Below are 14,636 nucleotides of genomic sequence, written 5' to 3' on the forward strand. Positions count from 1 at the left end.
AACTCTGTGGGGCCTCCGCCAGGGTAAAGGAGGACATTGAGTGAGTGCAGTTTTCAGAACAAGAAACAATTGGGGCAGAAAGGGCCTTGTGCGGAATGGATGGATGACGAGCGATTGTACCAGGCCTGGGCTGAGGGCGTTACTGCTGTAGGCCCATTGGATAGCATGGGGGCGGAGGCAGGCTTGCATTTCCAATCACATTCCTTGTGCTTGTTTGTAAAGACGTCATGAGTGTTATATTGATCGCACATCCTCACAGCGGCACACATTGAGTGCTGCCCTCCGAGCTGGTAGTCTGTGCGAGGGGATTTGGTTTTTAAAACAAGTGGAAGACGTCCACCATTATTTGCAGCTACTAACTTTGTCATCACTGAGAAATTCAAGACCTGTAGATTTATCAGCCGACGTTTGCATTTACTTCTATCTATATATTAAAATTATATTTTTTGACACAGTTCAAAAGAAATAATTTTAAGATATTGATCCCCCCCTCCCCTCCTCTCTTTCGCAGAGATACCGGGCTTTTAAGGTGTGGTTGTTTTAATAGACTTGGATTTATTTTCTTTCTCTTACCCCTCTCTCTCTCTCCTCTTTCTCCCTCCCTTTGTCTTCCAGCCTTGGAGGGGGAAAAAAACCCTTTTGTTGCTGGAGTAAAGAGCGAGGGGAGGGGATTCATTCAAAACCGTGAGGAGGGGAGTCCTTTTTTTTCTGTTTAGGAAAAACCGCGCTAAAGTGATAATTGCCATTTTTTATTCTTTTCCGTCGATATAAATGAAAACCAAATTCTCCAGCGCGGTGGACACTTTGGGGATGGGACTGCTAATCGCACAGAACGGGATCCGCGTTCAGCACGAAGAGAGCACGGAATACAAAGCGGCAAGACAGGACGCGCCCGAGCCCCAAGTCAAGCATAAAGCTTATCTTTGGTGCAAAGAGTTCCTTCGAGGTGCTTGGAAAACCTTGTCAGAAGACGAATTTCAAATTAGCATCATAAGGTTTGTGTGTGTGTGTGTGTGTACTTTTAAAATATGTTTATATCCTTGAGTGTTGACGGAATTATTTCTGATTGTTTTTCCTTCTCTTTTTGGTGGCGTTTGAAAAAATGGAGTAGTCTTAAATCTGAAGACACTTCGGGGCCATGAAATCTTAAAAACGTGTTGAATAAAAATGGAGGCGATGCGACATCCTGCAGAAAGGGGGGGGGGGGGGGGGGTTGGTGGTGGTGGTGAAGGATCCAAAAAAAAAGCTGCAGCATAATCCGGTCAATAGTTTTCATTCCATATCCCCCCCCCCCCCCCCCATCTGTATAGTTGTGATTTATTCCCCCCCCCCCAATCGCAAAGTGTTTAATGAAAGGACAACATTGAAGGGTTGTTAAGGCTTCCGATAAGTCCCATACTATCACCATCAGCGTTTATACCTTGTGTTCAAATGGTGGAAGAAATTGGGGCGGGGAAGAAAAATTTTGGATTATTATATTTTTTTAGATTACCGACAGTTCCAAATGCTAAACGGCATCGTGCCGGGAATGGGTGGAACGGTACAACATGAAGCCAGTTCGGGTTTACCGAGAAAGGGGTAATTTTTTTTTGACGTGGTGAGCAGAATTTGATCCAGCAGGGTTTTTGTCACAATCGCCGAACCGGTGCAGCGGAGAAGGAAGCCACTTGGGGCGGGGGTGTTGGGGGGGGGGGGGGGGGGAATGGTGGTCTGCAACCCCCTCCCCTCCACTCCACCCCATTCCGTAACCTTCCACAATCCCTCTTGTTCGGATAACGGTCTAAGCTTCGATTGAACCTTCCACCAGACGTGGGCAGAGCATTCCACATTCCTGACCCACTTACTGCGTTTTTGTCCTTCGCTTTTCCTACTATTAACGTAGCTTTTTTTTGTAACTGTTTATTCTAAATCTGTGCCGACTCGTTCTCGATCCTTTCGTCGATAGAAATGGTTTCTCCCCATCTACTCATCCATAGAATCCCTACAGTGCAAAACGAGGCCATTTGGCCCATCGGGTCTGCAGTGACCCTCCTAAAGAACACCCCCGCTCTCTTTCCCCCCCCCCCCATCCCCGTAACCCCTGCTGACATGCACTTCTTTGGGGCTGTGAGAGGAAATCCAGGAAGAGACCTACGCAGACACGGGGAGACTGTGCAAACTCCAGACACCCACGGGTGGAATTGAACCTGATGTTGTGAGGCAGCAGTGCTAACCACTTTGCCACTGTGCCCTCCAGACCCCTCGTGATTTTGAATTTCTCAATCAAATTAGCTCTTCGCCTACATTTCTCCAAGGAAAGCAGAATCATCCTCTTCAATCCATCTCAATAACTAACATTTCTCATCCTAGGAAGCACCATCCTCGTGAATCTTTTCTGCATTCTCTTGAGTTCCTTCATGTCCTTCCTAAAGTGTGGTGCCCAGAACTGGATGCAATACTCCAGCTAAAGCTGAACAAGTTATAGATGTTCAACATCAGCTCCTTATTCTTGTACACTATGCCCCTATTAATAAAACCCAGAATACTGTAGGCTTTACTGTTCTTGCCCCTGGACCTGCCACTTTCAATGACTAATACGCAGATTCACTGAGATACCCGTCACCCTTTAGTGTTTTACCCCCATTTTATACTGTCGCTCCATGTTTTTTCTGCCAAAATGAATCATTTCACATTTCTCTGCATTGAACGTCATCTGCCACCTGCCTGCCCATTCCACCATTTTGTCTTATGTTCTTTTAAAGGTCTACATTATCCTCCTCACAGTTTAATGCTTCTGAGGTTTCTATCATCCCTAAACATTGGAATTGTGCCCTCACTCAAAGATCGAGATCATCAATATGTATCAGGAAAAGTGAGGGTTCCAACATGCTACAAACCTTCCCCCAGCCTGAAAAATGTCCATTAACTAGTAGTCTCTGGCCCAGGAGCAGGAACCAATTTCATTTCTATGTTGCTACTGGTCCTTTTGTTCCATGAGCTACAACTTCGCTCAAGTCTGTTGCGCAGTATGGTATCAGCTGCCTTTTGGAAGTCCATGTGCACCGCATTGTCCTCATCAACCCTCTCCGTTACCACTTCAAAGAACTTCAGCAAGTTAGTTGAACATGATTTTCCCTTCGAAACCCATGCTGGCTTTCCTTAATCCGCCCTCATTTGCCCATGTGACTATTAACTTAGTCTCAAAGTATTGTTTCTAGATGTTTCCCACCACCAAAGTTAAACTGATTAATAGTGTCGTGGCTTCTCCCAGGGTGTGATGTTTGCAATTTTCCAGACCGTGGGCAGTACCCAGCCTAAGGAAGACTGAAAAATTATGAACGCTACCTCTGCAATTTCCACTCTCCTTTCTTGCATGCATCTCATCTGGTCCCAATGCCTTATCAACCGTTTAAGTACAAATAGCATATTCAATACCTCTTCTTTTTTAATTTTAAGACCTTCTAGTGTCTGAATTATTTGATCATGGTCTGGGTAGCATCATCTCCCTTGATAAAGACAGATACAAAGTATTAATATAGTACTCCAGCTATGCCCTCTGCCGATATGTAAATTCAATTTCCGGTCCCTCATTATCCCTCCTCTTCCCAACCTTAAACTGTTTATATGGTGCTGGTAGACTTTGGGATTCCCTTTTATGTTAGCTGCCAGTCTCTTTTCATACTCTCTCTTTGCTGCTCTTATTGCCTCCTTCATCTGCTCTCCGAGCCATCTGCGCTCAACTCGGTCTTCAATTCTAGTTTCCACCTGACATCAGTCATAAGCATACCACTTCTTTATCTTAATGTCTATATCCCTTGTCATCCAGGGAGCCCTGGATTTGTTTGCCCTACCTTTTCCATTTTTGAGGGCATATACCTTGACTGTGCCCAAATTAGCTCCTCTTTGAAGGTAATGCGTTGATCAGGTACCATTTTTCCTGCCAACTGTTTGACTCCAGTTTATTCAGCCAGATCTGTCCTCAGCCTCTCAAAGTTGGCTTTCTTCCAGTTAATTATTCTTACTCTGGCTTGTTCCTTGTCATTTTCCATAGCCTCAGCTTTATGATACAATGACCATGCCCCCTGAATATTTTACTGCCAGCTTCATTTTCAAGAACTGACTCTAGCAGTGCCTCTTTGTCATTGGACTGAGAAACTGCTGAAGATAATTTTGCTGAACACAATCTCTGCTCTTTTACATTAATACGATACGAGTCTATATTTGGATCATTAAAGTCCCTTAAGTGCTCTATAATTTTTGCACCTCTGTAATTCCCTTGCACGTTTGTTCCTTTATATCCTTCCCATTGGTTGGTGGCCCACACACTACACTGAGCAATGTAATTGCACCTCTTTTCCTCAGCTTTAGCCAAATAAATTCTGTCCTTGACTTCTCTGGGGTGTCACCTTTAACTAGCACTGCCATGCTCTCCTTAATAAATATTGCCACTCCTCCTTTTCTTCCTGTCCTGTCTTTCCTGAACACCTTGTGTCAGGAATATTTAACGCCCAATCATGTCCTTTGAACCAGGTTTTCGTTATAGCTACAATCATATTTCCACATGGCAATCTTGTCTGTAATTCGCCAATCTTATTTACCACATCTGTGCATTCACCTGCATGCAGATTTTGGTTACGGCATGCCATTGGGATTCTCTCTTTCGCTGGCTGGTCAATGAGGTTTTCCATTGTGGGGCAGCCCCACTCTGCCGGGAAGCCCCCGGGCTGCCAGCAAAATGGAGAATCCCGACGGTGGAGAATTCAGCCTGTTCTCTTTTTCTATGACCCCACCTATTACCTTATTATCCCCTACTTTAGTGCGACCTACCTTTTTACCAATATTCTGTGCACCTTGGCATCCCTCTCTCATATTACCTCTTAGTTCGCACGCCCCTGCCGAGTTAGTTTCAAATCTCCCAAAAAGCAGTTCCAAAATGCCTTGCCAGAAACTCAGTTCCACCCCCGGTCAGGTGGAACCCATTCGGCTGGAATGCTTGGGTGTTCAGAATGTATTCCATTTGAAGCCAAATACTATGAGATGGGATGCTTATTTGATGTAAATTTTAAAGTTTATCCATTCAATCCAATTATAAATACAAATGATTGGAGTTAATTAGTCTCATTTGATGAGGAATAAAACGTTCCACCCAGGTTTGAAGTTTAAGTAAAGTAGATATATTGCATAAAATTCATGTGATTGTCTTTGCGGCAAGTGAATAAACAGGTGCATCAGCCTGGTTACAGGAACACAGGAGTGGACCGTTTAGCTCCTGGGCACGTTCTGCTTTTCACCTAGATTGTGGCTCATCTGCAACTCGGTGTCATTTTCTCACTTTTTATTCCCTATCCCGGAATACCGTTGCCACCTGCCGCAGTCTCTTTTCTCCCCCCCCCCCCCCCCAAAAAAAAATCTGTCTTGTGAGCTCCACTTTGTAAAGTTTCAAATTTCTGCTCTCTTTGTGCGAAAAGGGACTCCTTGATTTTGCTTTTGCATGGCCTAGCTCTATAACATTAAGGTTGATTTTGCCACCCGAGGAAATAGTTTCTCAATATCTATTCCATGAAATCTTGTTTAACATTATAAACAGCTCAATAACATATTCATCCTCAATCTGCCATGCTCAATGGAATAAATGTCAGCTTGATGCAATCTGTTCTAATAATTTAACCCTCCTAAGTCCAACTAGTTTTGTGCGATCCAACATAAAAATCACGACTCGGGTAAGTGGAAGCGTTCATGTTAGAAAATTACCTGGTATGGCTACGGGGTGTATAATATCCATGTTTTGCAGAATACATTGTAGCAACATGTGTCACTGAGACTGCTTGCAGCGTTGAATTGCTCAATACGGGTGGCACAGAAAGCTTGAAATATATTGTAATTTGGTTGTTGCGAATGCTTCAAAACATGTGATAATCCAGACTTCACACTACCAGGTTTTCAGATCACACAAAAAAAATTGCATCAAGTTGTGACACATTCGCCAGAGTCCTCTCTTTCAGAAGCGAAGCATTCACTTTTTTTGCTTGGTCAAATTCGAAACATGAGTTCTTTTGGAGAAGGTCAGAAACTATGTTTGAACATTGTAACAGTTCAGGTTTTCTCCCAGTGCTTTTTCCCCCTTACAATCACAGTAGAGATAGTTTTCATAAGAATGCCATGTCTCCGTTGAATTGCAACCTGTAATCTTATGCATTTTGCAGGCCACAGAACCACCAGTTACGTCTGAATTCTGTGAAAACACTATGTGGATACCATTTTTTTTAATTAAAGAAGATTGCTGCAGATGCTGGACATCCACCAAAACCCTACAGTGCAGAAGGAGGGCATTTGGCCCATTGAATCTACACTGACACTCTGGAGCGAGAAACCTTTTTAAAAAAAAAAAAAAATGTTTTTATTCGAGTTTTTTCTTTTTATACAACAAAAATAAACAAACAAATCTGCACACATTAGTTACAGTTTATACAAAAGCCTTGCATTTGAATTAACCTCCTAATCCCAACTCCTCCTACTTCCCCGAGACCCCTCCCCTTGCCAGCTGGCGTGTTTTTTTTATTATTCGCTGGTTCATCAATCCTGTACATGGTGGGGTAACGTAGCGACTTGTGTGTTGCATTGTGGTAGCTTGTTCTTAGTTGTCTGTATTTACAAACTTTCGGTCTGGCCCGGGGTGGCGGTGGGTGGGAGGTGCAACACTATTTCCCCCTCTCCCTTTTGATTGGCGTCTGGTCCCTCTGAAGGTCCCTCCCTCCCCTTGCCCGAATTGACTGTTGGCTACAAACAGGGAGCAAGAGTTAACATTTCAAGTCCAATATGACTTCTTCAGATATTCTCAGCCCACGATATACATAAGAAAGTTATACACCCAATATTAGATTTAAATACATAATCTGTCTAAAAAGCCGAGGAAGTTCCAAAACTTATTAGTTTTTTTTCTGCATCTCCAGCCTGTCACATTGGATATAACTCCAGTTATCCTCTCTTAACTTTCCCAGATGGAGTAGGCAGTGGGAAAATGCAGACCACAGGACTGCTCCCTAATGATATATGTATGCATTTGATACTGAAGTGGGTGCACTGAACTATCCAAATTAATTCTTCTCAATGGTAAAGGAAATTGGGATGTTAATTTGTAAAGAGTGATCTCCTGACACATGTCCGTTTGCTTTTAACAGCTGCCAATATGTGAAATTGCATAGTTTGTACGTATCAGTCACTTTCCTTGAAATAAAACTTCCTTGATGATTCAATAACTAAAGATAATAAACGTTGTCTAATTCCCCAGCCTTTTGATTTGCATCTGTTAGCATTTCAAATAATTATTGTGCAGCCAACAGACAAATTTTAATTACATTTAGTTGTTGAGGAGTACTGGGGTACCAAAAAAGAAAATTTATTCCTGGTTCCAAAGGAATTGGCTCAGACAATTGCTGTTCCTCTAATGCACAATTTCAAGAGTTCCTTTCGCACAGGCCAAATGCCAATGAGCTCAGAAGTAGTAAACGCCACCTTTCTGCTCAGAAAGAGGCAAGGGCTGAACCATCAAATTGTTAGCTTTATTGCACTATTGGAAAAGTATCATGAGGGATAATAAAGGAGTATCTTGAGGAGTATTATGAGCTAATCGGGGGCGAGTGGTTTTAGGAGTGGGGGTGGCCATGGCTAACTCATTGCATTTCTTTGAGGAGAAGATGGCCTTGGTAGATGGGGAAGTGCTGTTGCTATCTACCCGGGTTTTAAATGGCATTTACCACTCTTAAAAGTAGGTGTGAAAGTACTCTCCCCATTGGATGAGATGAGATAAAAATGGGAGGAAGAGCTAGGGATTTAAATAGGGTGGGGCATCTGGAGCAAAGCATTGAACAGAATCAACTCCAACTCCACATGCGAAAGGCTAAGCCAATGCAGCTGAAAGTGGTGCATAGAGTGCACCTAACCAGAACCGGAATGAGCAGAGTCTTCCTGGAGGTGGAAGCCAAATGTGAACGGCATGCCCCAGACTTGTCTGGTTCTGCATTATTTGAGGTAATGTCCCTCTGTTGAAAAACTAAAAACATTTTTCAAAAAAACAACGAAGTAGGTGTGAGCCCATGAGACAGAATAAGCGTATTAAAATGGATTGCAAATGGTTGCTAGACCACCACAAAGTTCCCAGGCTATGTTTTCTAAAATGGTCCATATAATTTTGGAATGCACTGCAAGGAGTAGAAATCCAAAGCGGTAATTTTATAAAGATAATTGGCCCTGGTGAGATTGGATTTGGAATCATGCATGCAATTTTTCAATTTCAAGAATCTACATAGTTGATCCCATAAGTTAAGGAAATAATGTTTTGAAGAAAGATTAACTATCCTGGGTCTTTTCTCTCAAAGAAAACTGAGGAAACATGACATGTCTCATTTAAATAAAATAGAATGGTTTGGACAAATTTGATTAAAATAGTTTTTTTTACATATAAATTCGGGACACTTTTATAAAAAAAAAAAGGAAATACAGGATTAATCTTAATTTTTATAAATTAAAAGTATGGTAATTATGTTAACTAATCACAGACACTGGTAGTGAAACGTCTACACGTTTCAGGAAGGACTGAAGGTTCTTGTCAAACAAAGGTATTCCATTCTGGTTTACCTGCACACCAGCGAGTAAACAAAGAAGATCAAGGTCAGAAAATTTATAAGAAAAGAAAGACTTTAAAATTTTAAAAAAAAATTTAGAATACCCAATTCATTTTTTCCAATTAAGGGGCAATTTAGCATGGTCAATCTACGTACCCTGCACATCTTTGGGTTGTGGGGGTGAGACCCACGCAAACACTGGGAGAATGTGCTAACTCCACATGGACAGTGATCCAGAGCCGGGATCAAACCTGGAACCTCGGCATCGTGAGGCAGCAATCCTAACCACTTACCCACCGTGCTGCCTGAAGATCTTAAAATAAATGAGAGCGATCATAGTTTATCATTTTTAATATAAATTTATAATTGTGATTATTTGTGTGGGTCACATTGCACTGAAAATAACCACCAAAGCAACTGTGGGAGAAACTACCCCGAAATACTTAGGCCACTTATAGGAATGGCTAGTGTTGCTGTACCTATGAGAATATCTGTAAGGCAAGATCTGAATTCGGAACCATTAAATAATGTTTCTTGGCTTTCCAAATGATTTATAACTGATTTGGCTGAAAATCTTAAGCCTTCTATTTTTGGTTTTGCATTCTATTTTTGTAATATTTTCTTTCTTATTATTTTGCAGGGGTGGTCTTAGTAATCTACTTTTTCAATGCTCATTGCCTGATACTAAAAGCTGTATAAAGGATGAACCACGGTGTGTTCTCCTTCGATTGTATGGTGCAATTCTTCAGGTGAGACTGTGTTTCCCGATGTGGGATGTTCATTTATGATGTACGTCTGTCTGACAGCTAAAGATGTCTCCATTAAGTATTAGCAATTAGTGAGAAATTGTAATGGAATAAATTATTTGATTGAATAAGCAGTTTTCATTTTGAGCACCATTTCTATTAACCAAAAATGTTTATTAATGTGTCTCCATGTGAATCAAAGCCGTTCTGCATCAACAATAAAGTTTAAAAATATGGTGTGAAAATTGCACAAATCATGCTTTGCTCTGAGCAAGAGTAAATATGTTTTACAATAAATTGGTACAAATGCTTCTCGTTGTTGAAATTTCTTGTAAATAAAACAAAATATACTGAGCTACAGTTCTCGTTTAATCTACAATATAAGCAGAATCTGAAAACAGTGGATGTAATACATTTGAGACGCTTAAAATTCCTTTCATAATTAAAGATTTGAATTTTCCAGTTTGCAGAGAATAATAATGCAGATTAGGAATTTTGTGTGACAGAATATTTATCCAGTGTAGAATAGAGTAAATGGCAATCTAGATTGATGTAAAGCTTAATGAATCATTTAGTAGTTCACTGGAATTGAGAAATATAGTAGCTAATAAGAAATCTGCTTCTTTTCAGAAAAGGTGCAACTGAAAATGACCAGTTTCCCTGCAGATTACTGAAACATTAATCCTGAAAGTGCATATAAAGGAAAATCCTTTTTTTTAAAAAATATTTCCGTTTCAATACTGTAAACTGCTAGACATGTCACTTATTGGCTTTGCAAACATCAGGTCGTTGCAATAGAACTGTTTGGTTTAGTTCATGTTCTTTAGAACAGACCCGTAAACAAATACTTAAGAATTTAGAAGAAACACCTGTTACAAATGATCAAAAGGTAGGATTCTACACTTGTACGTCAGAGCTCTGTTGAACTTTATGCTGACGGTTCTAAACATTTGTGGTAGTGTGCTTATTTTGGACATGTGAAGAGTGAAAAGATCAAAGACAATTTAATCTTCTAAGTTCCTTTCCCCTGGTGACCGTTGTGTATGACTATGGTAGTTAATAATTACAAGGAGTGCAAATTGCCTTAACTGGCAGTGTTTGTCTTGCAATCAGCAACTAATGGGAAAATATGTAATTTGAGACAATTTTGAATGTTCCTCTTGTCGGGTAAATGATCTGCAGATCACCACAGATACAATCTTAAAATAATGCACACAGATCCTATTTGTCCCTGTACATTACTGATGGAAGCAATGATAATGGGACAGTTGTATTATTTATACACACAATTATAATACATTGAACAGTTTCTGGTTGTTGTAATTAACTTGTCACAGGAAAGCCATTTCATGGCTCAAATTAAAACACTGCTTGTGATAAAACAAGAAATTATTTTCAAGTCGTGATTGGATGGACTTTGCACTAATCATTATAAAAATGATCTCGCAAAATATAATCATTTTTCTTTTATCCCTCTTTTCCTGCGTTTGCATAGATTTACACAGAATATACAGTACAGAGGCAGGCCATTATCTAACTAATCCATGATGGTGTTAATGTTGCATCTGAGCTTACTCTCAGCCTTTCTCATTTATTTCTATTAGAATAACCAAATTACCTTCGCCCTCATAGGCATACCTCCCCATCCCTTACATGCATCTAATTATTCACCTCCACCACTTCCTGGGATGGGGCTATTCCACATTCGCACAATCCTCAGGTTAAATAAAAGTTTCTACTGAATTGCCTATTTGATATCTTGGTGACTTACAGTGATGGCCTCTAGTTTTTCACTTCCCCACAAGTAGAAAGAGGGTGGAGCCTTCCAGGCAGGGTTCCCCAGCGGCTGGATGGGTAAGCCACACAAGACGTAGACATTGGTGGAGCCAGATGTTTCTGCCGGTGGCCAATAGTGAACCGGCACCACCACTGGGAAGATTGCCATGGGGGAGGCTGGAAAATCTTGCCCCCATACTGTTTAATTGGTCAAAATTATTAGGTCACCCCTGCACCGTTAATTTTTGATATAAGAGATCCAATTTGTTAATCCTTTCTGGATATGTACATACGTGCATTTTTGGTATCGTCCATTAAATTTGTTTTTTTACATCTTCTCTCGTACCTTGTATCCTTACCGTAATATGGTACTTGGCACTGTATGCAGTACTCCCAAGTGTAGATTAACAAAAGCCCCCCCCCCCCCCCCCCCCCCCCCCCCGGAAGGGGCAGTGATCTGTGTATTTGTACTCCGAGATCCCTTTGCTTTACTGCCTCATTTAGATTTATTTTACAAGTGATAGGTGACTTCCTTATTTTTCTTACCAAAATGTTGATGTTCATTTAATACTCATTTATTCATTTTGGAAACCTTGTAATATACTGCTGTCCACCTCCATGTTGACCATCCCTCCCATTTAGCATTGTCCACAAAATTAGAAATTTGTACTTTTTCATTCCCAAGTCTGAATTGTTAACATGCATAGTGAATAACCGGGCCCAGGATTGATCCTTGTATGACCCACTCTCCCTCTTTTGCCACTGAGTGTAGGTACCCCATACCCTCCTCTTGGTTTCCTGTCTTGCAGCCAGCTAGCTATACTTACAATTTGTTGACAAGTAAGAGATGCAAACATAAAATCAGCGACACGCCATTCGAACCTCAACTGACAGAAGTGTGGGTTGGCAATCTGGTGCACTGTTTCCCAAGTCATGTCACTCCTAATTCTCTGTTTGATGATCTGATGTAATACAGAGGTGGTCTTGCTGAGTAACGCTGAGACCGATGTCGCTTCGTAATTTTTCATCTTTTATTGTCCTGGGATTGAGTGTCCATGTTGGAGTACGTAAATGAGAACTTTAGGCCTCCTGAAATTTGCTCAATGTACGATTGACCACCAAAGGAGCTATCCATCCAAATTTATTATTGTTTCTATTGCATCTAACTTTGGTTGGCTGCAAAAATAACTGCCTGTGCTACATTCACAAGACCGTTCTCATATACTCCACAGAAATAGAAGTGACATTTTACAAGATCTTACAATTGTGGCACGGTGGCACAGTGGTTAGCACTGCTGCCTCATAGCCCCAGGGTCCCAGGTTCAATTCTGGCCTCTGGTGTCTGTCTGAGTGGAGTTTGTACTTTCTCCCCGTGTCTGTGTGGGCTCCGGTTTCCTCTCAGTCCACAGATGTGCAGGTTAGGTGGATTTGCCATGCTAAATTGCCCCTTAGTGTCCAAAATGGTTAGATGAGGTTACTGGGTTACAGGGATAGGGTGGAAGCCTGGGCCCAAGTAGGGTGCTCTTTCCCAAGGGCCGGTGCAGACTCGATGGGCTGAATGGCCTCCTGCACTGTAAATTCTATGATTCTAATCTGATTACCCCAGACCTCGTTACTTATAAATATTGCAATTATTTTGGTAGTAACTCTGTAAAGGACACAAGCAGGTTATTCAGGCTCCCAAACCTGTTCTGCTATTCAGTAAGATCATGGCTGATCTGTACCTCCGCTCCATTCATCCAACTTTGTTCCGTATTCCTTGAAACCTTTGCCTAGCAAAAATCTGTCACTGTCATGAAATTAATTCAGCATCTACAGCCACTGGGAAGGAGAGAGAATCCCAAATTTCCCCATGGAGCCAATAGATCTTTGTTTGTGGCAAATTAAACTTGATTTTTTTTTTTACTTGATGCCTTTTATGAATCTACGAAGGAATTAATTATTGAAAAATTAGCTGCTTTGCTTCAAATTACCACATTAACATTACCTTTGAAAGCATTACATACCTTTCGATAATGTGTACTTTTATTGATGATGATTTTCGGTAATGGCTTGAGTTTTAGTGGCTGCAGGTGTCAATACCCTAACATTGATGACTTTCATAATCAGGAAAAAATTTAATTAATGAAATGGGCATGTACACATTATCAAAAAATTGAAGCACCCAGTTAGAAGACTAAATCATCAACAATCGTCTATTTTGTAGCAACTATTTTACATATGATTGCAATATCTTTCATCAAATGGAGTGTCATACATAGATGGGATCAATAATTTAAAAGTTTAACTTCATTTAATGAAGCGATCAAACTACCACATCCACTATGTAAAATAGCGTGACCTATCTAAATGGTAGAGCACTAAATATAATATTTTTTAAAAAAAAAATTAAGTTGCCAAAATCATGCAGAAGAGGTAATATTTGGGGGCTGGAAGGAGGGGAATAAAGGCGGCTTAGTTTCAACCTTCGAACAAAGTGCTGGGACTGGGAGTACAACTGCAACTGCACTTTTTAAAAACAAATCCTGCCTTTAAAAACATAACACCACAATATTTATTGCACTAGGATGACGGTAAGAATTCTATATTGAAATTATTGAACAGAAAAATATTTTTCTGTGGAACATACCCTGAGGTGTAGTAAGTAATATCCGCAAAGCTTCTTCGGCAACTTAAAAACAAGAACATTTAATCCTTTATACCATGGAGTAGAACACAAGCACAGTTTACTTTAAAACTTTTGATAGTCTGCTCACTGAAGTAATGGAAAGTGTAATTTGGTAAACTGTTATTTTTAATGTGATGATGTGGACTCCGAATGACATATTTTCAATTAATATTTAATGACATTAAGAAATGTTAAATCCACATCTTTATCAAAATGAGGTTCAAAACTATGATCCTCTCCAGTCCCATTTACTTTAGGATGATCAAAATAATTAACATGCTGATGATTTTCCCTACAGTTCACGAAGAATTTTGATTTTGATACTGCTCATTCAATTATTAGTAAGCCAGTGTTTGTGTGAGTGTGTAAATTTACTGTGATTTCTGTTTATCAATTAGCAAAAACACAAAAGTGCTGAATGTTTTGTATAGCAGTGACAGTGCAAATCTTCCCTGAAAGACCAATTTTGAGCTTAAGCCCTCCTGCTCTGGACTCCCCCACCAGAGTAAATATCTGAACAGCAAATCTTTTAATCGGCTTAAATACCTTTTAATTAGATCCCTTTTCTAATATAAATTTAGAGTACCCAATTCATTTTTTTCCAATTAAGGGGCAATTTAGCGTGGCCAATCCACGTAGCCTGCACATCTTTTTGGTTGTGGGGGTGAAACCCATGCAGACACGGGGAGAATGTGCCAACTCCACATGGACAGTGTGACCCAGGGCCGGGATCGAACCTGGGACCTCGGCGCCGTGAGGCTGCAGGGCTAACCCACTGCGCCACCGTGCTGCCCCTTAACCTGTTTTAATTAAGTGAATGCAGGCCTAGTCTTCTATAACTTGTTT

General features: G+C 40.7%; 1 protein-coding gene across 3 annotated transcripts in view; it reads left to right on the forward strand.

The window, feature by feature from the left end:
• The first annotated feature begins 247 nt into the window (after positions 1-247).
• Positions 248-14,636, forward strand: part of chka (choline kinase alpha) — a 70,245-nt gene continuing 55,856 nt past the window's right edge. For 2 of the 3 annotated variants that reach the window (XM_038808198.1, XM_038808200.1), the window contains exons 1-2: positions 248-995; positions 9,241-9,349. In XM_038808198.1, coding sequence (XP_038664126.1) covers positions 772-995; positions 9,241-9,349 — 333 coding nt within the window. In that variant the 5' untranslated portion in view covers positions 248-771. Of the gene's footprint in view, positions 996-9,240; positions 9,350-14,636 lie in introns of those variants that run through there. The other variant, XM_038808201.1, reaches the window with a different exon arrangement.

Source organism: Scyliorhinus canicula, chromosome 9, assembly GCF_902713615.1.
Source record: "Scyliorhinus canicula chromosome 9, sScyCan1.1, whole genome shotgun sequence".
Taxonomy (NCBI): Eukaryota; Metazoa; Chordata; class Chondrichthyes; order Carcharhiniformes; family Scyliorhinidae; genus Scyliorhinus; species Scyliorhinus canicula.